Here is a 27,076-nt window from a genome sequence, read left to right as displayed (position 1 = left end):
GACCAAATAAAGGAATGTGAAATTTACATTCCTGTTTTGCTGCTACTTAGTTTATGATCCTGAATGTCACATATATCATTATTTACTTGAGAATTATAAAATACAATTAGGCCATTTTTTTTTTTCAATTTACACTAAATCCTGAAACAGAAAAAGAACATTAGTGGAAAAGCAATGAAATCAAATAAAATCAATAATTTAGATAATAGTAATATACCACTGTTAATTTCTTAGTTTTGACAAATGTACCAGGGTTATGTAGAATGTTAACATAAGGGGAAACTGAGTAAAGAGTATGCAAGAACTCACTGTACTGTCTTTGCAACTCTTCTGTAAATCTAAAATTATTCCAGAATAAAATGTTTACTTTAAAAAAAACAGGCCGGGTGTGGTGGCTCACACCTATAATCCCAACACTTTGGAAGCCTGAGGTGGGAGGATTGCTTTGAGCCTAGGAGTTCAATACCAGCCTGGGCAACATAACAAGACTTTGTCTCTACAAAATATAAAAAAATTAGGCAAGTGTGGTGGCGTGTGTCTGTAGTCCCAGCTACTTGGGAGACTGAGGCAGAAGGATAGCCTGAGTCCAGGAGGTTGAGGCTGCAATAAGTTGTGATCATGCCACTGTACTCCAGCCTGAGTCACACAGTTTTGGTTACACAACTCAAAAATGTGTGTGTGTACATATACATATAATTATGGTTCTAACATCCAGTGAGGTTGAGAATTTATTTTCAACCTACATAATAGAGGATCTTATATGCTATTAAAAGCCCATTGAATGTTTTTGAGCCTGGAAACAACATGATCAGAGGACAACATACTTGGAAGTGACGTTCCACAGAAAGTAGACTGGGGAGTTCCAGAGAGGAGATGACTATTTATGGGGTCACGGTATAGTTCCAGGCCTGCGGTTCAGTCAGGAACTAGGGTTGTGGTAGTGGGAATAGGAAACAAGCATATAAAGCATGAAAATCTTTTTTTTTTTTTTTTTTTTTGAGTTGGAGTCACACCCTGTCACCCAGACTGGAGTGCAGTGGCCGCTCCTGGCCATCGCAGCTTCGACCTGCTGTGCTCCGGCGATCCTTCCGCCTCAGCCTTCCGAGTAGCCAGAATTACAGGCATGCACTACCACGCCCGGCTGATGTTTTTAAAATTTTATTTTATTGTAGAGATGAGGTCTCGCTGCCCAGGCGGGTCTCGAACCCGCGGGCTCAGGCGATCCACTCATCTCAGCCTCCCAAAGGCGCGGGATTACAGGCTGAGCCACCAAGCCCAGCTTGAAAACCTTTAAAGAAATAATTGGCAGGGCTGACTGTGCAAAAACACATAGTCATTCGATGTATTGTATGGTTAAGACTGTGCTTCAGAACTGGGAAACTGAACTTACTCATTTTTTAAAATAATTTATTTTTTATCTTGAAGTTCTTACTTTTAGATTTAGCTTATCATCAAACTTCTACATTATTTTATATTTCTCTTTTTTACACTTAATGCACATTGTCCTTTAAGGAAATGACAAATTTGTATATTGAATTATATTGTATTGTTTGTATTTTGTATTAAGTAGATCGGTATGTCTCAAATTCCCTCAAAACAAAGCTATCTACCTTCCAAAAACGTGATCATGAATTGTAGTATGCAATATATTTCACTATTTAATAAAATATAGTATGTTTGGATAAATCATTTTAACCTAGAGAATTGAAACCAGTCTTAACTGGGCTTTAATCTGTTAGCAGTTAGGTCTCATTATTTTTGTGTGTGTATAACTTTTTGTGCATTAGGAGAAATCTGATTTCTGTAAATGCTATGCTCAAGAATCCTTGTCGTGGCTCTGATTAAAGTGCAAAGATTGTCATGAATTAGTCATCCAGTACTAAATCAAAATTGCTCTATAATCCTTTTTTGTGATATTGGCCAACACGACAGTGTTTTCTCTGGAGAACTTGCTTAAGAATGTTTCAGATTTGTGAGTCTAAAACAAACACACTGATCATGCTGCTTTATATGACCCTCTCTAATATGGCTAGTATACAAATTCACAAGTTTCACTAGACGTTAGAGCTGTTAATAATCTTTGAAATAACTAGAGCAAAATCTTTATTTTTCCACAGGGAAGTTGAGAACCAGAGAATTTAAGTGACTTGACTCATGCCATTAACTAATTTGTTCTTATCTCACCTGTGAAAAAGAAAACTCTAATAAGTAGGAGATCAGATTTACAGAGTTTACCTGTGCTTTTTCTCCTATCTCATAGTATCTTTGTATAAAAGTTAATATTTTTTAGAAGCATCGTTTTAGGGGAATTTGCAAGGAATATTTGCTATGAAACATTGTTCAAGATGGTAAGTAAAAGAGGTAGGTTGAACTGTTGAAGAAAAGGAAAAATGTCTACCATTTGTTTTTTACCATTCAAATAATTTCTTAGATTGATTCACCTTCTTTGGGGTTAAAGTTATTACAATTCTGCCTATTCTTCTTATAATATATTTAAGTTAACTCTATGTCTGGTTGAAGAATATGGGAAATAGCATAGAATTCTTTAAAGTCAATTTTGATCTTAATATTTTAAAAATGAAATCAACTAAGGACTCTTCATATAAAAAAAAAAAACGTGCATATTTTCTTCTTTCCACTCCTTTTCTTGTCTTCTCTGCAGAAAGACCAACACTATGATCGACTTGTTTTAAAGAAAGACTTTGGTCAGAAAAGTGAAATCACATGAGACAATTATTTAATTTATAAGAACTGATTACAATTATCTTTTCTAATTACTCATTTTTTTCTAATCTCCCTTTTTAAAAGTTCTTTGTAAATGTGTTAATTTTTTCAGTGAGTGTTTTGAATTTTAAGTCCCTTGGCATTTATTTAAAATAGAGTTTTTAGGCTGTTAAAGGTCAAAATTGACAGTGTCCAAAGAAGTCAATGGAGTGGAATCATCTTTCACCGTTCAGCATCCTAAAATTCAGGAACTGAGAAGGCGTTGGTTTGTCGCTCAGCTAGGATCATGCCAGGGTGTGCACTCTCCAGGGCCAGGAATCCAGGGAACAGAACCTTAGGAAGTACAAGTTGCCATCAGTACCAGGGTGGGTTACAGAAAGAAATTAGCTGAGATGTCACATAAGTGCCCTGAGACTCTCTGCCTTATAATTTTTAAGGTCCATACAGGAAGAACAGTCCCTTTTTGATAACTTACTCATTAACTTGAATTTTAGAACCTACAAACTGATGATCTTCTAACATTGTCTGAAATTCTGTAACTAAAAATGTTTGTAACCTTAAAATGCATAAAAATCTGGTGAGATCCATTTCTGTTTTATTGCATAGTGAGCTAGAGTCTTACTTTCCTTGTTTGCACGGAAGTGTTATTTCCAGAGGATGAATCATTGTGTTTCAAGGGATTTTAGACTGTGTAGCTGACTCAGTGACTACAGTTTCATTGGCCCTATCTTGAAACTGCATCAGATCGTGAAGCAGTGAAGTACAAAGCAGAAATACAGAGCAGAGTTCCTTCTTTTCTTCCACTCAGGCAGAAAGAATAGGAAAAATTGAGGAACTTTAGAACACTCAGAAAAACATTAGTTGTCTTGATGTTTTTTATTTTGATTTTTTAGAAGCGGTATCCTTCTGCACTCAGAAACAAGTGCCAAATGACATTATACGAGTTCAAATGCATTCCTTAGCAAAACGATATTTAGGTGAACAATTAGCAACAACATAAATTTCTAATTTAACGAGCAGATTGAACTTCTGAACTTATCATTATTCTTTTCTGAAGTTTATATTTACTCTTTTACTGAAACAACAGCAAAATGATAAAGGTATAACTCTTGCCACACACATACACACGCACACACTCGGGGAGACCCCCAAAAACTTTACATTTATTTATAACAAATTGTGTGTTTATTCTTACATGTTTAAACTTCAGTCACCTTCAAAACATTTCCTGTTTAATGCAGTACACTTATCGAGATGATTTTTTTTTTTTCACTGCTCAGGAAAGTTTCTGAACTCATCAATTTTTATACCTTTAGTGCGTCTGCCATTTCTTGTTTCACCTCTTCCACGTCAGCAAAATATTTCCTTTTGAGGACTTTTTTCATCTGGGGAAACAAAAAAGTTGCTCAGGGCCAGATCAGGGGAATAGGGAGGGTAGGCACAGGGGTCATATCATTTGGGGCAAAAAAAGAAAAGAAAAAAAAAAGTGCTGAACACTCAGCACAGTGTTGGCAGTTTCTCCCATAACACCCATCATGAAATAGGCAAACACATTGAAAGAATCTCTAAAAAATTCACTGTAGCCAAACACAGCCTCTCATAACAATGTGAGCTGGAACACTGATGCCAAGAACATTTACCTAGTAGGGGAAGTCTGTACTACAAGGGACCTGCCCTCCAAAAAATAATTCTTTTTTTGCAGGGGTGTCCCCTTGGTATATACACACACATCCACAAAGACTGGAAGAGGACTTCACAATGGAAGAGAGGAAGATGGAAAGTGTACACATAGGTGATATTTGACTCAATGCATAGAAGAAATCTGAAGTCTCAGGCGTTATGGAATGGGGATCAGCTAAGAAGCAGGTCACTCCATATCCAAAGATCAGCCTGTTCACATGTGTGCACACTCACACACACACACACACACACACACACACACACACACACGCAGCACCTAATTAGAGGGCTAATATACAAAGTTCAAAATATGACCAAGACGGATTCCAGGAAAAGGGCAAGAGTTAGAAACCACTCTAGGTATTTTAAGTAGGATGAAATTAATACAGGGTGTGATATGCTTACAGAATCATGGGAAGGGATAATAAAGCAGGTTCCAAGCTTGACATCTTGAAATGATACTCCTAAAATAGAGAACTGTGCAGTTAGGCAAGCTCCTACCTCTGTAGTCACCACTGGAACTGTGATAGTCTAGGCCTTTGAACTTCAGGAAAGTGAAAAATGGATGCCTGAAAAGGCATTCCCATGATTGGAAGTTAGGTGTTGGGTTTTTAAAAGTCACCAATACTGAGTCATTTTCTTGGCACTCAGGAAGCTAGAAGCTGGAGCCTGCTTCTACAAAACCAATATTGATGACCAGTGTTAATGGTCAGTTGTCTAAGGGAAATGGAATCTACTTCGCTCTACCATTCAAATCTTTAGCAAGTCCATCTTCTTTTTGGAACCTAACGATTACTCAGAAACTTACTTGTGAGGGAAATTGAGAAATGAAGCTTCAAGCTGGATAGCCATGTGCTTATTAAAATTTTATTACTAAGTAATAAAGAGAGGACAGATGTAGGGGGACAACTGCCTCTAGAGGAATATAAGAGGCTTGTTCTCCTGAAACACCAACCCAGAGGAGCTCCAAACTGAGGCAGGTAAATATAAGAGGGTTAAATAAAAGTCTGCATTCAGAACAGTGAGATTCCCAGCCCTTTTCCTCTGTTCAGCCTCCAGAATTCTAGAATCCAGGTGTCATCTCATGGGAATGATTGGAACTTTGTTAAATGGACAAACTGAGCCCAGGAAAAACACTAAATTTATTGATATTTGGGATACCTACTTAAATAGGCAGGGGGAACCCACTATTCAACAAGATCTTGCCATATTCAAACCTTCTTATATTTTAATACCTCACACTTAAATAGAAAGAGACTTACAAATACATTAATTTTCTTTTGAAGGCATTTGACATGAAAAAAGGAACCAAAACAAACAAGCAAACAACAAAATCTAGTTAATGCATATCTGGAAGAAATAGAGATAATATAGAGAACAAAAGACAATGCTATCAAAAGATAATTAATATTCTCATAGATTTAAAATAGTAAACACAGCATAAGGGAAAAGAAACAATCATACAATAAGAATGAACTATTAGAAATTAGAAATGTGATATTTGAAATTTTAAAATGGTCTAGATGTTAGAAGATAATATTGGAGGCAATATTCCAGATAATATAATTTTTTAAAATGGAGCAATCTGAGAAAAAGGGAAACAAATCGGAGGATATTATCAAATCTTATATTTGATTAAGCACAAACCCATACAAGGAAAACATATGGAACAATGCATAAGAAATTATCAAATAAATAACTCTCTCACACACAAAAATATCCCAGAACTGAAAGATATAACTTATAATATCAAAAGGTTTCAAAGTTTCCCTAATGGTCATTGCAATAATTTTTAAAGTTGCACCGAGTCACATTGACATCAATTTTCACAATACCAGAGATAGATGATGATGAAGATGATGATGGTGGTGGTGGTGGTGATGGTGAGAGAGAGACTTGGAGGAAGTTTTTATGCAGTGGATTGAAAAAACAGAATGGTATCTGACTTTTTGGTTTTTTTTGAGTTGGAGTCTCACTGTCGCCCACACTGAAGTGTAGTGGCATGCTCCAGCCACCGCAGCCTCGACCTGCTGGGCTTCGGCGATCCTTCCACCTCAGCCTTACAAGTAGCTGGAACTACAGGTGTGTGCTACCACACCCGGTTAATTTTTTGATTTATTGCAGAGATGAGGTCTGGCCAAGTTGCCCAGGCAGGTCTTGGACCCGCGGGCTCAGGCAGTCCACTCACCTCGGCCTCCCAAAGCGCGGGATTACAGGCTGAACCACCAAGCCCAGCTGGCATCTGACTTTTTAACAGCCACATACTGAAGGGAAAATTATTTCTAAATAAGAATTTAATGCCTAATTAAACCAATCATCTTGAGAGGAAGGTGAGCTAAAGACATTTTAGACATTCAAAGTCTTTAAAACACATCTTTTCAAGCCCTCAGCTCTGCAACATGCACCATATTCTACTGCTTCTTGCCTTGGCCTTAAAGCCTCTCTTGGTGAGTGGTAGTTGGTAGACAAGTTTGTGACTGTTCTGGTAGACAGCATTCTGAAAATGTCACTCTCTTATGTGTCTGCTCATTATGTAGATCTTTTCAGTCGTTCCAACCTCTCGTGATGATTTCCAATATGCAGGTGTCAGAGAATTGCATATACTAGTTGGTCACTATTATAGACTGGACCAGGACCTATTCATTTCAGCAAAGTTTGTTCTGTTCATGGGGTTGTCCATGGGGTCAATTCAGCTGATAAGACAATAATCACTTTTTGGAAAGACATTTTCAGCAAAATTCCCCTCTTGTTTTCTACTCTGTCCTCTCCTGCCGCACATTTATCATGATCAGAGATAGAAAAGCATTGATTCAGAACTTGGCTCATAGAAGGCATTCAATAACTACTTGCTGACTGGTTAACTGCTGAACTCACTGGCCAGAGGACTGGCTGTTTCTAAGTGTGAGGGTAAAGCCTGGCTCGAGAATCGCATAATAAGTTACCTTTCACAATCTTACTGTCTTGGAGCAGCATGGGAAATGCACATAGGCCATAGGCCTCCCTAATTAACCTAATTGGCAATTGAATTAAAGCATATAATTGGAGGAAAAAGTATAGTGGGATAAAAGACAAAATTCCTGCCTCTGTCTTACACGTAACCAGCCTGTGCTTTATGCAGCTTCAAATATGATTTGGAGAAAACACACTTCTTAATTGAATTCCTGAAATGCCATCGTTATCATTCCATTTCTTTTTTAAAAAAATTCTGAGACTTACGTTAAAATTTAAATTACATTTGGATCACTTGTACCTCAGGTGAATAAGTTTCAGGTCCTTTTCCTAGTCAGGATATAGGACAGAGCACAAAACTAAGTGCAAATTGTGGGAAACAGGTATGTAAACACTAGCTGAGAGTCGGAGACCAGCTGCATCTCTGCAACTGGGATGGAGCGACTCTGGGGACCTCCACGGTATCAAGCTTACTGCACACGCTTGAGAGCCATCCACTGAGCCAAAGCAGCAGTGGATTTTTATTTTGAAAATCAATTTTTAAGGGAAAAAACTATTGAGCAGAGAAAGGGCAACCGGCAGGTAAACTTGGATTTGTGTGGTTTCCAAATACTCATTAAACATGCAGCCCACACTCGCGGATTGTATATCAACTAGCTGGGAATTACAATTTGGGATTAATTTAGATTCATGTAGAATCTAAGCTTCCATATCGGTCCTGAGGTGCCAAAGAAATGGATTGTTAGGCAGAGCTTTAGAGCCAGCCTGGGGACTTGGACTTAATAAAGCATTTCAGAGGAGATCAGAGGTTCTGGGACAATCAGGTTCTGAACTCCTAATCTCTGTATACATTTGATTGTTTATTTGGCACCATGACTTACATCATCACCAGGATGCTGTGTGAAGTGTTTCCCTGACCGCCTCCAGAACCCCCAGGAAGTCATTCAGATTGTCCTGTTGAAATTCGTCTGAATATTGCACTTCGGTCTCTGTATATACAAAGGCTGTTAAATCCTGGACATCATAAGCACTCGAATCACTTTATCTTTATGTGCTCTCATTTTTATTATTGAAATTTAAAACTATATGTAGCTTATTGATATAACAATGTTTACTTAGAAAAAAAATTCCGTAAATGCTGTTGTCGCTATGATTTCAAGCAAAATATACGAGATCTATTCAAAATGTCAAGAGATCAATTCATTGTGAAGAGTTTTCTCCTAACCAAAGTACAGTGAATTATTTAAAAGTTCTGGCATCCGAAGAAAATAAAACTAAGCTCTTTGAGAACTGCTTCCAAGTCATTTGTACCTCTGAGTGCATATGTAGATAGTTTTCTGTAAATAATCTATTTTTTCCTCTATTCTCTACAACTTGTTTAAACAATAAAGTTTAAGGTCAAAGATGGTCTTATTAACCTATAAATATTTTTACCTTACTTAGAAATACTTGGGAGTTTAGCAATACAAGAGAGTCTGCACTCTAAATGCAGTTTTAAGAATTGTTTTTCAATTGCTATTGTGAACAATGCTGCAATAAACGTACGTGTGCAGGTATCTTTTTTATACAGTGATTTGAGTTCTTCAGGGTATATTCCCAGTAGGGGGATTGCGGGGTCATATGGGAGGTCGATATTTAGAGCTTTTAGGAATCGCCACACTGCTTTCCACAGAGGTTGCACTAGCTTACATTCTCACCAACAGTGCAGAAGTGTTCCCTTTTCACCACATCCTCTCCAGCAGCTGTTATTTTTTGAGTTATTGATAATGGCCATTCTGACTGAAGTTAGGTGGTATCTCGGTGTAGTTTTAATTTGCATCTTCTTGATGATTAGTGAAGTTGAACATTTCTTCATGTGTCTGTTGGACCCGTATGTCTTCTTTTGTGAAGTATCTGTTCATATCTTTTGCCTACTTTGTAATGGGGTTGTTTGTTTTTTCCTTTTCAGCACGTTTGAGTTCCTTGTGGTTGGAACTAGAGTTTATAATACTGAGTGATCTCTCACAGAAACAAAGATCTGAGTATCACATGTTCTCACTCATAAGTGGATCTTGAACATCTATCATAATACTATAAAAAAAGGATTGACAGTGGCGGAAAACTATCGGGGACAGGGAAGGGAAGGAAGGTGGGATTAACAATAGTCAATATCTGTCTGGGGATGGGGGGACACCCTTTATTAACAAGGGTGCCTGAACGATGCATATTTGTATACCTAACCCTTAACTGTACCCCACAATTTTAAAATAAAAAATGTTTAAAAAAAAAAAAGAATTATTTTTCAACTTAAATAAGGTTTCCTGAATTTCAAATGTCAAACAATTAAAATTAAAAAAATTAAAATTCTGGCATCCAAAGGAGATGGTACCTTCATTTTGGTCATTTACAAGTACTTTCATGGATGTAACCCCAATTTTATTTTTTATTGTCAGACAAATCTCTGTTATAGCAATACATAAAGACCTTGATGAAACAACAAACTGTAAAAGAAATAAATTTGGGAACTTAAAAGATAGAGGGACTGTAGTTCACGTGGAGTCCTAATTGTTGATTATGGGGTTGAAAGAAACTTTTGGGAAATATTGAGATATGGCTGGATGTGGTTCTTACTTTTATACTTAAATTCACAGTCATGGTTTCTCCTTTTATACTACAAAATGTCTTCCTTCGGATTGTATCATATGTTGTAAAATATACTGCCTTGTATTGCTAATTTGTTTCCACGAGCCTTTCTTATCTTTTTAATTATTATTAACTTAATCTGTGTATCCTCACTTATTCTTCATTCAGATGACTTTTTTTTTTTTAGCATGCCACAAGCACTAAACACATGTTTGTTGGTTGATTGACATTGTTGATTGTCACTCACATATTGCACATTGATGACTGTTCTGTTTGAGCTCAGCAAAATTATTGTGGGATCCACTGCTTAATTAAACTACTGTTTAAGGACTTTTACATTTTAATTCTGAAGTGACTGATTATATATTATATGTAAAGAAAATTGACATCTGTACAAATGCTGAGAAAGTAAAGAGTAGTGATGACTTCCATTCTGCTTATCCTAGTTCAGTTGTTTTGTGATGGAGAGTTGTCTTAGTGTAGTCTTATTATTTGTTGTTGGACCAAGCTTGACTAAGTTCACAGATCTCGCTTCCAGTTCATTTCCAGTGCTGTCTTACTGTTTCCTTAAGCAAGACACTCTAAATTATGCTGAACTCACTTACACCCTCCATAAATTTGACAGAGAGGAGCATTTTTTAATTTTATCTTTTGCATAGGACGATGTTATATAGAAAAAAGTAGGGTAAGGCTTTTGAAAGAATTTTGAAATGTTAGAATGAGCCTCACTTTTTTATATCCCCAAATCATATACTCATTGTGTGATGTTTGTTATGGAATGGTCAATGAGAATGGTTCTTCTATTCTTTAGTAAGCAAAATACTACAACTTTGGTTCATAAACGTGAGTGTAGACTGCTCATAGACTGCAACAGTTATTAGTAAAACTATTGTTTCTAGATGATATAGATGGGGTTTTTTTAAATCCACTAATAGCATCTGAGAAGGGATTTTTTTCTTCTCCTTAGTGTTGAAAGGAACATCATTGCTTGCTCAGTGTATATCCACGTATCCTTTGTTTTCCTTGCACTTGTTTGTTCTTTTTCCCCAGCATGTTTTATCCCACACAGCATAACTTGGAGTTGCTGTTAACGTTAATCTGATTTAGGAGTATGAGTTGTTTTTAAGATAAAGATAATGGGTTAGGCACTAAGGTACCTTCCAGATAAAGTCTAAACTTGTAGTTTGGGTCTTTAATACTTTTTCTTGACTTACTGCCCAGTCTCATCTACCATTCTTACGTCACTCTCAAATGCTATAAAAATGGTTGGAAACCTGTTCATCCTGTTTATAATTTTTTTTTAAATTTCTAACCCTTTGATTATGTTGTTCTTCATGTTCGCCTGTTGAAATTCTGCACATTTTAAAATTACATCTTGTTCACGAAGGCTTTGTGCTTCTCCCATTGCAAACACTTTCCTCTTCTGGACTTCTGCAGCTTTTTGTATCTTTTTTATTACAGCATCTCATCTAGCCTATTCTGTTCCATATTACTTTTATACAGCTCTGTTTTTGCTTGTGTATTGGGTCCTTTTTTTTAATTTACTTCTTATATCCTGTTTCTATCTCTGTTGACAAAATCTTTAGTTTTTTAGATTATGTTCTGCTTATATTCACAAGAGTGGCTAGATTTTTCTTGGGCACTAGGAAGCAGACTATAAAGAGTTGTTAAATTAAACTGAATTGTCTTTTAGATATGGATATCTGAATCTGAGCCCTTCATGGAACTGGACAAGTTTAAAGAATAAATCTCCTCCAGTGTTACTGTTCTGAAAAAGAGTCTTTGGGTGTGACTGAAAGGGAAGGATTAAGGTGTTTGGTCAATGAATGCTGGTGGATCTGAATAATATGTATGGTTAGAAATAAGTAAGCAAATATCATAGACATTTGGAGTCATGAAATGTTGTTCTACAAAGTTAAATACTTGATTAATGTGTTTGACTCACAGAACATACATTTAAGCCTTGTTAAGGCTTTGCCAGACATAAAGGGGGTACTCCTGAATTTTAAAAGCGGACATGGTAAATCTTGCATATTTGAAATAAAATGTGTATTATGCAGTTTTCTTAGCCCTTTTTTTAGGAGGAAAAAGATGGAGCAAATATTTTCAAGGAATGCTATTTAGAAAGAAATCAAAAGTTGAACAAATATTTTTAATTAGTACCACACTGGCCTTGTTTTTTGGCTATTATAACATGTAGGGATATTTTCTGGTTGTAACACTTCCTAATATTTGAAATCCTTTGAAGATCACATCCATACAAAGAAATAGGGGTGTTAGTATGAATGTGTCATCGATAGGCTTCCTGAACCTTTAAAATTTCTGTCCATTTATTTACACTTCCTCGATCTACTTGATTCACACGACCTATATTTTCTTCTTAGATTATTGAAACGGGAAGAAAGTTTCACATTCATTCCTCGGTCCCGTGAAGAGCTTCCAGACAACTTTCCAAAGGAAATCCCTGGGATCTGCTATTTCCTGGAGGTAAGGACTGGTCCAAAGCCGCCAAAGCCTTCTATTTCTTCATCGAGAATAAAAAAGGTTTCCTACAACATCGGCACCATGTTCCTCCGGGAGACAAGCCTCTGAGACCTGCTGCAGATCAAAGACTCCTCCAAAAAGCACAAGCCCAGAACACGGGTCACGACAGGAGGGTGGAAAGAGATTGTGTCTCTTTCATTGCTTTGTTGAGAACAAGCGGTGGAATTTCTGTGTTATGTCAGGCAATAATCCTAGAAAAAGGTGGGTGACTGCAGTCAGTACAAAAGCTGGAGTACAAGGGGAAATAAGATATGTCTATCCATGTGAGTGTTTTTGATCATAAATATATATATATATTTTAATTACAAATATGGGCCCCCTTTCAAAACTAATCAATAAATAGATTCTGTGTTTTCTTGTTTGTCACACATACAGGTATCTTCCCCTATATATTTGTACCACTTTTGAGAGCCAGTTTTGATTATATATTCCTACATTTAGTGAGTTGGTAGGTGAGGAATATTTTCTAATTTTTTTTTCTGAACAGACATTTCATACATGTATCATGACAGTGTGGTAAACTTCCCAACTGGAAGAATTGTAACTCAGCAAAATATTTTAGGGAATATCACCTATTTTTATACATATCTCTTCTTCTAGCTAATTACATTTCACACAACATTATTAGATTTTCAGAATCTGCTACTGTATTGTTGGTATATTATGTAATGCTAACCTATTAATCTAATATAGTTTCACTTATTTAGAGAGATTAGTGCTTGGACTAAGAATACATATAACCAAGGATTTCAGATGCTGAGAAAGCATTATATGTCTGCTTAGTAAATATATCTTTTAGATTTAATTAATGTAGCATGGAATCCAGAGGAAATGGAATTTCCTAATACCAGCTATATTTGTAACCAAGATTAAGGAAAGGTCTTGTTGCCCTCTTCCGACAAATTTCAGTTAAAATGAAACACTTTGCTACATTGGGCCCTTTCTTTCAATTTAGCACTTATAAATACAGGTAGTTTTTGCAACACTAAACTGCATTCCAATTAACAGCGTCCTACTAAATGACATGTTAGTAACCTCCCACCCTTTCCCCAGCTGATGCCCCTGAGAACTGACTGTCACTCTTGGGAGCAAATTCCTGGATACTGGCATTAGTGACAAAGAGATGTCGGGACATTTTGCCAAGAATGTTGCGTCTTCTCACATAACACAAAGCAAGAAAAACCCTGTATTTTATGACTTTGAAATTTTTGTTGTTGTTGTTTGCTTTTTGAATGTTCTGCAGCTTGATTGATGTGGCTTTTAAATTCAGTGAATCACCTTCATGAACACTGAAGTGAGTCTAATCTTCAGAACTAGTAATCACTGCAACTATAGGTAGGTTTCCATCGCATGATCTGCGACAATGAAGACCTATTCCCATGAATCAATATTGCATGAAAATATTATTACTGACTCACACTAAAATTAGGAGCACCGTGTGTCCAGAGCTCTCCCATTTCTGATCAGATATAAAACCTAAGTTTCTGTTGAGGTTAGTGAGCTGAAGCATTTGTTTCTCTGAAACTGAATGGGTCATTTTCTTATTCATGGGGAACTTATGTTTACTGAATGCAATGTCTCTCTTTTCTGTTCAGGGATTTTGGCTGCATTATAATTTTGTGATGACGAAACTCAGCTAAGAAGTATAATAACTAATTTCCACTGTAGTCTGTGAGGCTTCTATAATGTTTTTAAGTTTTCTAAAGTGTGTAGCCAGAAAGCATTTATAGATATTCCAATATGTGTTATAATCATGATCTCTTTTATAATTTGAGCTCTGTTTTCACCCTGGGGTTTATGAAGACACTAGTGCAACACTCTTTATGTGGAGAAGATGGGACATAGATGCTGAATTCTCTAAACCCTTGCCTGATCCCCTCTTCCCCTGCATCTCTGTTTTTAACCGTGTCAGGGAGAGAAAGCCCAGGGTATTTATGAAAAGCTATGTAGGCCGAGGACAGGATATTTTCATGGAGTAATTACTCACAAAGAAATCTCTCCAGGGGACTGGGTGATTAACCAATTTCCTTCGCAAGAGCTAGTGGGGAGGTTTACAGCCAGTATAGATAGAGCAGGCTGGGAAGAGCTCAATCCTTATGCTGATATTAGGAAATGCCTTGGCAATGGTGATGGGCTACTTATAGCACAGGAGCATGGGGAAAGAACAGAGCTCACTAATGTCATTTATGCTTATTCTGTGCAGTAAAGTAGAACTTATTATGATATATTAAATCAATAAACATGTTGATGATAAACAATGTGTTTTGTAACCATAGGCTGAAGGGGACTTCCAGGAATCAACCAATCTATTTACCTGCTTTTTGTAAAGATTTGTCTAAGCAGCTATTCTAAACACATGTGCTATTTTCTCTGTATTTAAGAGTATTTATGAGAAGCATTTAAAAAGCATCCTTGGAAATCCACTTCATTATTGGTGAAAGAGCTGGAGAGAAGGATTGTGTATATACTCTCAATTTGTCAGAAGAATCACAAGCATTGCATTAGTTTACATAATGTTACTATTACTGTTATTTACATTACATTACATCATTTACATTGCCACAAATGTCACCTTGAAGAATATGCCAGAGATCTCTTCTACATTACCAACAGGATGTAAACTACATTTTTATACATTATAATCTAACTGTATTTTTGAAGCTATAGTCAGAAGAAAATGGTCTAATCTGTTATCATTTTACCAACCTATTACAGTAGATTATTACAGTTATACTGTTGCTATATGTATTTATAAAGTATCCTATAAAATGTTCTTTCTAGCTGCAGTCATAGAAGTTAGAAGCTGCAAAAAAGCATTGTATGTTTATTTGTCCTACACAATGCAGTCCACATATCCTCTCAGGAATTGTGACTGTGACAGTGTGGTGGCGTTTTGTATTTCATTTGACGTATATCTATAGCGTATTCTCACAAACTATCACAAACAGCGTGCATATGGCAGATTAAAAGCAATTTAAATGATGTTCCCTTAAAAACCAAGTTATATTAAATTGGGGAAATGGCTTTAACCCACTCTCAATGGAAGACTTTAACATATAATTTGGCACCTATAGCTCCTGTATTTTAATGCTCTTTCTGGCAGCTGACCTGAAGAAGGCACTTTATAACTAGCCATCAGTACCAAAGCTTCACACTGACATCAGGATCATTTTGATGGAGAGAATGCCATCATTTGCAAATAAATCAGTTTTCTAGCAAAACCAGAATCCTCCAATATTTCCTCAAAATGAACTGCTCAGTATCTGTTTTGTGGACCTTAACAATTAGGTAACATTGGCCATAATAAAAAGAATAAAATGCCTCAGAAACATATCTATTTGGATCTCTTGACTGTATAATATAGAGAAAGAAAAGAAGATATAGTTTCTAGGAAACAGAAGACCTAACTGTCTGAAGTCTATATTCATCTCTTGTCTTATATTTTAAACTATTTTGGACTTTCCTTTTTAATACCTGATTATGTATGAAACCTAGGGAGCTGTGACCTGTCATATCACTGAGACAGACATTGATGCCTGAAACTCAAGAGTGGGTCTGTGGATTCAGCACTGCAAATGTTAACTCTCACAGTCTCACACTTCTTGCCCAGTGACAAGGGGGTGAGGACAGTGTTTCATTGTGAATGTGTGAAAGTGTGTGCCTCTTCAGGAAAAACAACGTAAAATAAGACAACAACAACTTAAAATTCCCTTCACAAGGGCAGCGAGGCTTTTGCATTTGCAAATTTCTCCAAAGAGTTCCAGCGATAAAGCAAAATTAAGTTGATGGATACAAAAGGCAAAGCCACGGAGAATTCGGAAACCCACCAGGTTCTGTGTTCTGTACAGAATCATATTACTGTCAAATGAAACAGTGTATCTGAGGTTGTGAGGTATCAAGAGGAAGCTGAAAATCATGACCATCATTAAATACATTTTTGAAGGCTTCACGGGCTCCTGACTTCCCGAGGGCAGGTGTGTGGATGATTAGGGCAAAAAGTAAATCTCCTACACATAGGTTTCTGTCTTGTCATGCATTTGGAGCACAGTTTAATCCCTTCTAGACCTACTCTTATTCCACTTCATCACTAGAAACTATCTTACAAGCCTGGCCCCAGTAACACCATTCTCCCTTCACTTCTGAACCTGGCATGGCCACAGAAAGATTTGCTGATGCCTGACTCTGGCAGACAGGAATATCCACATGGCGCCAGGCTGGCTAACCATGCCTTTCTGAAGTCAACTAACCATGGTCACTGTCAGATGTGCTGGGGCATGGATGTCATCTGCAGTTTCTCCCTCTGCTCTTTCTTCAAAATACAATCTGACTCCAAGCACCTCTTGTAACTTCATCTAATGTTCCTTTGGCATTAATGACACATGATCTGAATTGGTTTTGGGTGGTATACCAGATGCCTTTGAGCCAATAATACCTAGAAACTCAAGTCCAGGAAACAATCCCTATATTGTAGCTAGCAGTGTCTTTTATTAGATTATAGAGCTTCAACTACAAAAAGTACATTGTTCTAGAGGCTTCTATAAGGGTTATTAGATATAACCCCCAAATTATGATGCATGAGAGACTAGATTGTTAATTTAACATATTCCAGCCTGAGTGATCGTTTTATGGGAAACTCTTGACATGAATATACCTAAATCACAACCGGCTGATTTAACATACACATAAGCTATGTTCACATGATTGAACAAAATTTATTGTTAAGTGGGTAAATTGACCCCAGCTGTGGACTCAATTTCAGGATTCTTGTGGTGGTGAATAATATCAGATGCTGATATTATATACAGATTAATATAATCTTGTCGGACTATATTGAGATAGTGTGCAAAATTCCTTCCTCACACTTGATCCAAACAATTGAAACCTAAGTATTACTGTACTTTCTCGTTTCTGTTTCCTTCCTTTATTCCTTTCTCCTTTTCTTTCATTAAAAAAAGCCATTGATGCGTCTATAACACAGAAAGAATCACAGCTAATCTCATATTGTGAACTAGTTTTATAAAGTGATGAATATCCTTAGTTTGTTAGTATGTGTGTTTATTGAATGTAGATGTTAAATGATTAAAAGGATTTTTTTTGTGGAAAAACTTGGGAATGTAGAGAAGTAAAATTTGTCTTTGTATCTAATATGTTGTAACCAGATCACTGCTTCAGTTAATCACCTTATTGCCATCCCATCCATATTAAAGAAATGATCCAGTTCAATGGTTCAACTGATCCACTCGGAAGTATCTGGCTGGCTTCACAAAATTACTTGAGGAGTTTTAGGAAAACAATTGACTGGGCTTTACCTTCAGAGATTTGGATTCAGTAGGCTTCAGAGAGGGCCTAGAAATCTGTACTTAGAAATATCAGTTTAAGTAATGCTCATATACAGCCAGACTTGGGAATCACTGAAGAGTATTCAAATAATCACGATTGCTAGACGTGCAAGTTGATGAAGATAGTGATGTGTTAATTTCATTTAGAGTTATCTTAAAAAGTTAAATACTCTGAACTTCATAGTATTATTTATTCCACAACTTTTTTTTTTAGCTTTGGTTTTCCAACTTGGGGTCTCCTTTTTGAGTCTTCAAACTTATTAGAGACAGATGTCAACACTGATAAGCATGAGGGATGAATATTGCTCACTATAGGGCTATTAGGCATACCAGATACGGTACCATTTTCTTAGCTACTGCCAGAGCTGTGCAGTGTATCACAACATTTGCTGATCCTCACCACCGAGGTATAAACTATGAACTTCACGACACAGAAGCAAATGTCGAAGTGACAGCCTTACTTCTGAATGCTTTGATTTTCATATTGTGAAAAGAACCAACCTAATACTTAGTCTCACTATGTACTTTTCACATTGAATTGTACATTCATCTAAAAGTGATTTTCTAGCAATACCTTATAACAACCTTTCAAGCAATAATTTAAGCCATGGTGATGATGCCATATGAAACGTGCACTTCTGTGCATTTCATGGAACCTTTCGGGAAATAATGACATGTTTTATACAAGCAATAATACAGCTGGTGTGGGCTTTTTAAAGATACTCACTATTCTATAGCAAAATGAGCAGCAAGTGATGACTCAGCTTAAAAATATCGGAGCAACTGATATGCTTAACCTATCTCAGAAGTTATTCATTTGCAAACAAAAAAAAATCTGAGCAAATGACATGCTTAATCTAACTCAGAAGTTACTCATTTGCAAACATGCTATAAAGTAATTAATATATTCCCATCAGATTATTTCTGGTGTATAATTTTTTAAATACCTATCATGTATTATTTCTATTCCTCTCAAAGAGATCTGTGTGTCATTTGTAATGTTTCCCACATCTTTGTAGTATTTAATAGTAAGGAGGAAGTTAAAGATGAATAAATGAGTGAAAGTAGAGTGTAGGTTAGAAGAAGTGATTGAGGAAGTAGGTTTTGCAAAAATATACATGGGTCTTGGGGACAAATAACCTAATTCAAGTGTTGGTTTGGTAAGATTGTAGACGATGAAAGAGTAAAGATAGAAAGAGCTCATTACCACTGTTTTCTATGACGGCTACACAAATATTTAGTAAGTATGATAGTATTTTGACTTCAGAATATGATTGACTGAAAGTCATCTCTAGTGTAATTAATATATGTCTGGAAGTGATTCTACAGTAATATTAAAAAACTAAAGCTTGTAACTTTTAAAATTAACAAGTCATATTTTAGTCTTCTTAAAATATAATTTTAATCCAATGTGGCATAGTCAATAATAATCAGTTATTTTGTTGTTAGGTTTATTCATCCATCATTTAGAATATAGTATTAGGATTACAGTTAAAAGCAACCCGTAATTTTGTTTACAATGAACAATATTTAAACATCAGATTATTATTTATCATATAAATTTAGGATCCATTCCTAAGCATCTAAATAAGATTACAGCTCCTAGTATTTCATAGCTATGTAAACTCTCCTTTGATTCTGAACATAGAATGGTGAGAGGGTGTGCTAGTATTTTGTCTTTATCTTTCTATTATTCATAGCTATGCCTAGCACCTTCTTGACTACAATTTGGAAAATCTCCCCATCAAAATCAAACAGGATTGTTGATTCACTGAGAAGGTTTGACAATTATCAGACTGTATATCATTGGATCCTTAAACCCTTAATAAGAATGCTTTTGAGTGTTAATAAGCAATGGAAACTATTTCATTTGAATCAATTAAATTACACCAAATTTATTCTCTCATTTAATCCATCTAATTGCTGATCAGATCACTCTTAACATTAGACTTAAGTACTATTTGTTTATTATTTAAAAACAGAAAAGATAAGAAAAAACAAAATGACAAACCTGAATAATAGCTTTTTAAAATTCTTTTGATGCATATCTTTTTAAATGAAGGAATTTATTTATATTCAGTCTTCCTCTGTAGTCTTTTCTCTACTGGAGATAAAAAAGGGATTCTACCTAATATGTTTTTACTGTGGCTTATTAAATGTCATTAAACCTAAGTAAGACAGGAAAGTAATAATTGGGGTATAATCAGAAATGTGCAAAATTGTTTCCTTGTACCCCCTCACTTTCTGAAGATAATTCCTTGTACTTGGCTGCCTGGCAGTTTCATATATCAGACTCGGGACAAAGGGACAGATGGAGTAGGTGGGGTGGGCGGGATCTTTAGATGTGATCGAGCAAAGAAATTAATCTTTTTTTTCAGAAGGGTATAGAGACTCTTAAAGGAGAAGTAATTTTCACAATAGACACCTCTAGTGTAGTGAAAGCCAAATGATTTATTTGACTGCTGGTCATTCTTTTTTTAAAAAGAGAAAGAAAAAGAAAACCTTCAGAAGCCATTTTTAGTTTTCTGAGGAGGTAGTGCCAACCTCTCAGCAGCCGCACATCTCAGTGAAGCTGGGACAGAAGCTCTCGGAGCTATAAATAGCGTCTCTCTGAAGGTGGCAGATAGAACTAGTCTTGGTTACAGTGATGAAGGTAAATGAGCGTGTCAGAACATCTGGGGTGAAGGAACAAAGAAGGCCAAATACCAGCTCTGCCATATGCCACGGAAAAGCCTGCTAAAATTAGCTCAGAAAACAGACTATCAGTGTGCAAGAGATATTAAAACAAAACATTTTTTTCCTTTCAAAACATGCCTGGATGAGCTACCATTCAGTGAGAAAAATATAATTCCATTTTCTGCATCTTTAAAGAAATTGTTCTGTCATTATAGAAGTTACATCTTTCTTTAGTCGAGAAATTGAATCATAAATAACAGACTCTATTTCAAGTTCTGAAATCTGGAAAATCATTTTGGGAACTGCACTATTTTTCATAGTTTTATTCATACTCTTCTCAGATTGGGCTTTGGCTGCTGGCAAAACAAGCATTCAGCTTTACAGTAGAAAGATGTCTATCCATCTCTGAGAGGACTAGAGCACTTACCTGGGGAGAGAATCACTCCACAGCATTTGGCAGTATTCTGTGGGAGACATGAAGATGTGCTCCCAGTCTTCTAAAATTAAAAATAATTAGATAGTCTCTTGCCATCATTCCAATATCTTTCCCTTATATGTAACTGGCTAATCCATGCAAAGTCTGTTTACAACAGAAACCTTAAAAGGAAGAAGCAAACCTCAACAATTTTTCATTAGAATTATCAAGTAGAAAAATCATTTAGGATAAACATGTATCGTCCTGAGTCAGCTTAATTTCTATCCAAAACTCAGAATGTTGGAGGCTTTTGAAAGTTTTCTAAATGTATCAAATTCTTCAGCAACGAGAAGGAAAATGAATTGTATTTCTGCTTTTTTTAGGGTTTTAGTCTCTGGTGATAACACTAATTATGAATTGCCTTTCAATGATTTTTACCCATATTTTCCATTTGTTACAGAAGAAATAGATGCCACTTATAAATCGTGGCATTGAGTCATGGTTTGCAAGTTTGACCGTATTCTTTTTCTTAAAATATTAATATTTTAGTAATAAGGGCTAAGAATAACAATCAAATAATGCTATATTTAGGCTTGTTCACAGTTGTCTATAGAACAAAGCATCTCAAACTTATCAGAATAAAATCTAAGTCAAAGCCAATTTATAGCAAATAATAAACAGCAAATATAAATATTGCCACATCACCTCTGATTAACAGGAAATTATATATTTCCATACCCGGTGAAACCTTAATTCCTAGAGCAATTCTACTTGTATTGCTTGCAGGAAGCATTCCTTTCAAGGCCAGCAGATGACTGTGACTTTCTTTCAAGATGGGTATGAGCTGGATCCATATATTTGTGTATAACCATTTGAAAGGCCACCCTCTTTTAGGTTAACATCTCCATAAAGTGAAATGAAATATTGAGACAGCCAGTTAATTAATCAACAACATGAAACTCTCCTTCTGAACTGCATTGGTATAAATTACTATATTGAAACCAAAGCCTAACCTTGGCTTGGACTCTCAGATAAATTGCTTTTGTCTTCTTTGACTAAAAAGTATTCTTAAAAAGAAGAAATTATCTCTGATGGTACATCTAACTCTAGCCAGGAAGGTCTCAATAAACTAGTGGACTGTATAATTGTCTAAAGCAATTCAAGGGAGTTTTTTAAAAAATTAATTTGTGTTCTTATATAAAAATAATTATTACTGAGTGGCAGACAGAATATTCTGCCTTTTTAATTTGTTTCAAGTATGTCACCAGGCACTTAAAAAATCCATCTCTATTATTTGTTATATAACTCAGTGACCTGGAATAATGGGTGCTCATTGCTTTCTTTTTCTTTTGATCCTTAAAAACACTTTTTTCGTCTAAAAGAAATCTCCAGTGAAGATGCAAATGATTACCTGACTATAGGAGGTGTTCCATTTTATGTGCACATATGAAATATTTAGTTGGGCTCAGCTGGAATGTAATGAAGGGACACCAGTAAAAGCATGAAAAGAGACCCCCCCAAAAATCAAAATTTGCCTAATTAAAACTATGTCTGTAGTCCAGCCCTGTGAACTGGAAAGAAATCTGAAAATAAACAGTCAAGATAACGATTATAGATTTTTAAACATGGTATTCATATTTAACAGAACGTCAAAAGGTGACAGAATATCATAAAACTCAGCAGGTCAAAACTTTGATAAAACAAACAAGAAACTTAATAAATATGCTAATTACCGTGACTATTTACAGGGACCAAAAGAGCTTCTCTCATCATAGATGCCCACCAGTGCAGAATTTGTTTTCTGTTGGGAAAATTTGATATTATGTCTTCAGTCAATATTTGCTGCATGATCTAATTAAACATTGGTATAGTCTTTGTGCTAATGAGAAACCATGCAAGAGTCCAAATATCAAGTGTGGCTATAACTTGAATATCAACAGAGTTTGGTATTATTTCTGAGTAAAATTCTTGGTGAATACAAAGTGAATGGATTCTATATATAGAAGTTTTATGTGCAGTGAACTGGTGAGACTTTTAAAGCTTGTTAGCATTCTTAGATCTTTTCTCATTCTTTCTTTTCCTTCCTCCCTCTCTCCCTTCCCTCCTTCTCTCCCTCACTCCCTTTTTCCCTCACTTCTTTTTTCATTTCTTTCTAGATCTTTTAAGGCACATGACAATAGTATTTTACTATTTGGACTGGGACCTCCCTTTTTCACTTTTGCATGATTGAACACTTTGTGGATTTGTGAGATAAGGAAAAGAAGGTGAGCATGTAGGCATAGATCATTTGGGGACAGAAGCGACCGAGAGGATTGGGACCTTGACTTTCAGAGGCTTTGTCAGTCAAGAGAAACTTAGATTTATAAAAATATATATGGGTGTTCTTTTTCGCTGAATTTAAATGCTTTCTCAAGAAGTATCAGGGTCAATCTTTTTGGACAATCTCCTAGTTTTAGCCCCAACAAATGTCTTAATTTCTAAAAAAATCCTCTTATTTTCAAATTCAATTTTTTTATGTACCACACTGCTAAAGATTGAAATTAAAAAGACAATTTTCTATTTGTAGGGAAGTTGTTTTCTGAAAACTACTTTCCAATAAGGTGGATACATCAAATGTGACTTGACTTTACCAGCTCTTTGTCTGGAGATAACTGATGCACTGTCTTGTTTCCTGGGCACCCCTATGTAACTCAGCTTGTCATAGTATAGTGTTTGGGGTTCTTTTTTGAGGATCTGAAAGCATTTGCCTTCAATTTTTAAGTCTACTTCACTGAAAAAGCAATATACAGTGTATTCCATATTTCTTAGCATTACGCTTTTGCTGTTTTAACCTATATTCAGATAACTGTTTTTAACTACAGTTTTGAGTATTCACCAGAATTAACAAATTATCATGTTATTAAATACAAAAAGGCACAGCTTAGATCATTTTATGATATAGCAAAGGATCAATCATTTGCAAGCCACAATCCAAAGCACCCCCCCCCTTTTTTTTCCAGGAAAAATTAAATTATTTCTAGCAAAGTATTTTATTCATAAGGGAAAATAGGTCAAATATTTAATTTAAGAGTAATTATGAGGAAGACAGAAGAGGATTCCCATTTTAGGTGATTCCCCCTGGCATTGTAATAATTTGAACAAATCTTTAATCTTCAAAACTGAACATTTTATTCTTTGTATGTCTTTGAAGTTAGTGTACTAGTATAATATTCAAACCACTTAACAATTGTCTTCATGATATAAGTTTATGTTCACTGGTAGAAAATCATATATAAATCATAGTTTTTTTCTCTCTTGAAAGATGTGCTTCAATAAGTTAAATAGCCTTTGAATTTTTGTTCCCACTTCTTATTTAGAAGTTTTTGTTATACACCTCAGAGGTCTTAACTCTAACAGATCAGATAGTCAAAGGAAAGGGTATGAAATATTCAGAAAAATTTAAAATTTCAAAAGAGAAGAATTTCTGTTAGTCAACTTTTATTTATTTCAGACTGATAAATCTATTTTGAAACTGATAAAAAAAAAAGGCAGCTATCATATAAATTGGGACCTATGAAAATACTGATTTCTTTTTTGACTGTGATTTTCAGTGTTAAGAAAGCCTTTATCTTAAAATGGTAGACTATCTTAATACTTATTCAGATGAAGAAATTTGACTTTCAATACCTTTAGCATTTTTCTCCCTTTAGGAGAATATTTTTTGAATGATTGTAAATATAGCAGAAATGTGGATGAGAAAAACAGGAGAAATTAAGTTAAAATTTGAACAGCTGTGAACCACAGTCCCATTTTTCCTTTTATTCTGCTTTCCACTGAGTGGATATCTGTGGCCCAGATCTGTGAAATGTACAAGCTCCTAATTCACTGTCTCCTTCAAGAATTTGGAGCAAAAATTATTCCGGCTATGCAGAAATTGATTCACATCGTCATGGCAGGTTATGACTACAGGGAAAGTCAGGTTAGGTTCAAATAGAATAATGGTCCATGGAGAGAAATACTTTCTGATTTTTCTTAGAGTTGGATGAACAGCTTTTTCTTTATTTAAAAGAATCCTCCTGAGAGTTTTGCCTTGGAAAAAGTCTAAAGTTTTATAACAGCTGCCTGTAGCTACATTATAACTTCGGTAATCAAGTGATGAAACTGTTGCATTATGCTTTTTAAATGTACCGATTAAGTGCATTCCAGAAATAATAATTATCATTCTTCCTTTCAAAATCAACCCCTACCTGAATTCTGACTTGCCAACTGTGAGTAGCCATTAAAAAAAAAACCAAAGCGTCTCATTTGCCAAACAGTACTTTAGATATCAAATTTAAGCTTGCTCATTTCAATGCATAAATTAAACAACCAGTAGATTTCTATCGAACATTCAGGCACTATATAATAAAAAATAGGTTTCCCAGCTCACTTAATAAAAACACACCGTTATAATGTGCTAGGCCTTCATTGGCTTCCTCTGCATGGGGTATTTTTATTTAACCAGAAATCTGCATTACTTTAACATTTTGGCTAATTTGCTGCAATTTCCTGGATCTAAATTTTTGGTTTGGCTTGCAATGTAAATTATATTGTTTATCTGCTCTTTTGCTATCAGATTTACTTTGTGAATAATTTCTTTTAAAAAAATCTAGTTATTACAAACTTAAATTGTAATGTCATCAAATAATATCAGGTAAATATACTAATATATCTGTAGGGCATGGTTAAATTGCATATATTTTGAAATGTCGAGCTATTCTTTGTTTTGTTTTTTTAAATGAATGCATCTCTTAAACCTGTATCATTAATTTTAAGAGGTTTCATTTGATGTTTCATGTTATAATTTAAAATATTTTTATCCAGTAGTACAAGTTTAGAGCAACTTTCTGATTGAAATTATAAAATATGCCTCATTTCAATACAATTTTAAGAATAATAGTACATGTAAAAGTATAATACTTATAAGATTATAAATATCCACTGTATTTTCTTTGCTCTTCATGTAACACCATTTTTACTCTTTCTTTTATTTGTAATTATTCTAAATCATATACAATGTAAATAGCATGTTTCATGATGCAAAATATCTTTGTATTTACAGACTGCAGAACAAGGTGAATTTGTATATGAAAAATGAGTGATGGAAACCTGAGATTCTTATAAAACAAAGTGAAAATGATAGTTGTGTGTTATATTTACATAATTCATCACAATATTGTCTAATTACATCATGCACTTAATTATCTTAAAAGTGTCCAAACTGTCACTCATAAAATATTTAAATCAATAAATTATATCATAAAAAGAGTCTGTAGATTCTTTCGAACATTTTGTTTTCCAAATCGCGCCTGACAATGACTGAATATGAATGAATGACAGATGGAAGAACAGAGGAGCAAATAAATAAGTGAATGGGGTGTTCATAATGCACTACATTTATGGCCGAAGATGATGTTGCTGACCAGCATTAGGCAAGGCCAATTTTGAATTGTTTTCATGACATGAAATCTCTAATTCGCTTACAAGACCAAAGAGCACATGTCACAATTGCTGCAGTTGTATGTACTCCGAATGTATGCGACATAGAAAAGGCATACTTCATCTGTCTTACGACCATCTAGTTGCTTCCCCGAAAGGATAGACAGAGAAAAGGGATTATATCGCCATCGTAATTAAATGCCAGTTGAGTGCTCACTGAATGAATGTCAGGGCTCCACCCAACTGTTCGATGAGGTGGCCCTCTCCTCCGATAACCACCGTGTCTCAACCTTACAAATCCATTTCTAGCTATTTCTGGCGGTTCTCAAGGGAGTCTTCATCCTGCGTTCACCCGCAGCGCTGTTCTCAATGTCTGCCCTTGTCTTCTTACTGTTAGCTGCTGCTCAGAAGTCATGCCACTCTTGAGAACGACTTCCCTGACTTTAAGAGAGCTGAGAACAAGTAAAAGACATAGGAAATATTTACTGTGTAGTCCTTAAATGAGAATCGCTGTAGAATTAATTGTGTGTGTGTTTCTTAACCAAATCTTAATGAGCCTATGAAAATTTGCTGTCCTCATTTTAAAGGTAAGAAAAATGTAAGCAGAGAGAAGAAAGAGATTCGTACGTTTTCTGTGGCTTGGTTTCTAAAGTACTATCTATCTTTGATA

General features: G+C 35.4%; 1 protein-coding gene across 1 annotated transcript in view; it reads left to right on the top strand.

Annotated features, from left to right (window-relative positions):
* LOC103263005 (guanylate cyclase soluble subunit alpha-2) overlaps positions 1–26,236 on the top strand; it is a 125,473-nt gene extending 99,237 nt beyond the window's left edge. The window contains exons 4-5 of the mRNA XM_008060678.1: positions 12,360–12,462; positions 23,106–26,236. Coding sequence (XP_008058869.1) covers positions 12,360–12,462; positions 23,106–23,114 — 112 coding nt within the window. The 3' untranslated portion in view covers positions 23,115–26,236. The remainder of the gene's footprint in view (positions 1–12,359; positions 12,463–23,105) is intronic.
* Positions 26,237–27,076: the final 840 nt, after the last annotated feature.

This window comes from Carlito syrichta, unplaced genomic scaffold (genome assembly GCF_000164805.1).
Source record: "Carlito syrichta isolate Samal-C Ts95f unplaced genomic scaffold, Tarsius_syrichta-2.0.1 Scaffold304699, whole genome shotgun sequence".
Classification (NCBI taxonomy): domain Eukaryota; kingdom Metazoa; phylum Chordata; class Mammalia; order Primates; family Tarsiidae; genus Carlito; species Carlito syrichta.
This window is presented reverse-complemented; position numbering and strand designations above follow the sequence as displayed.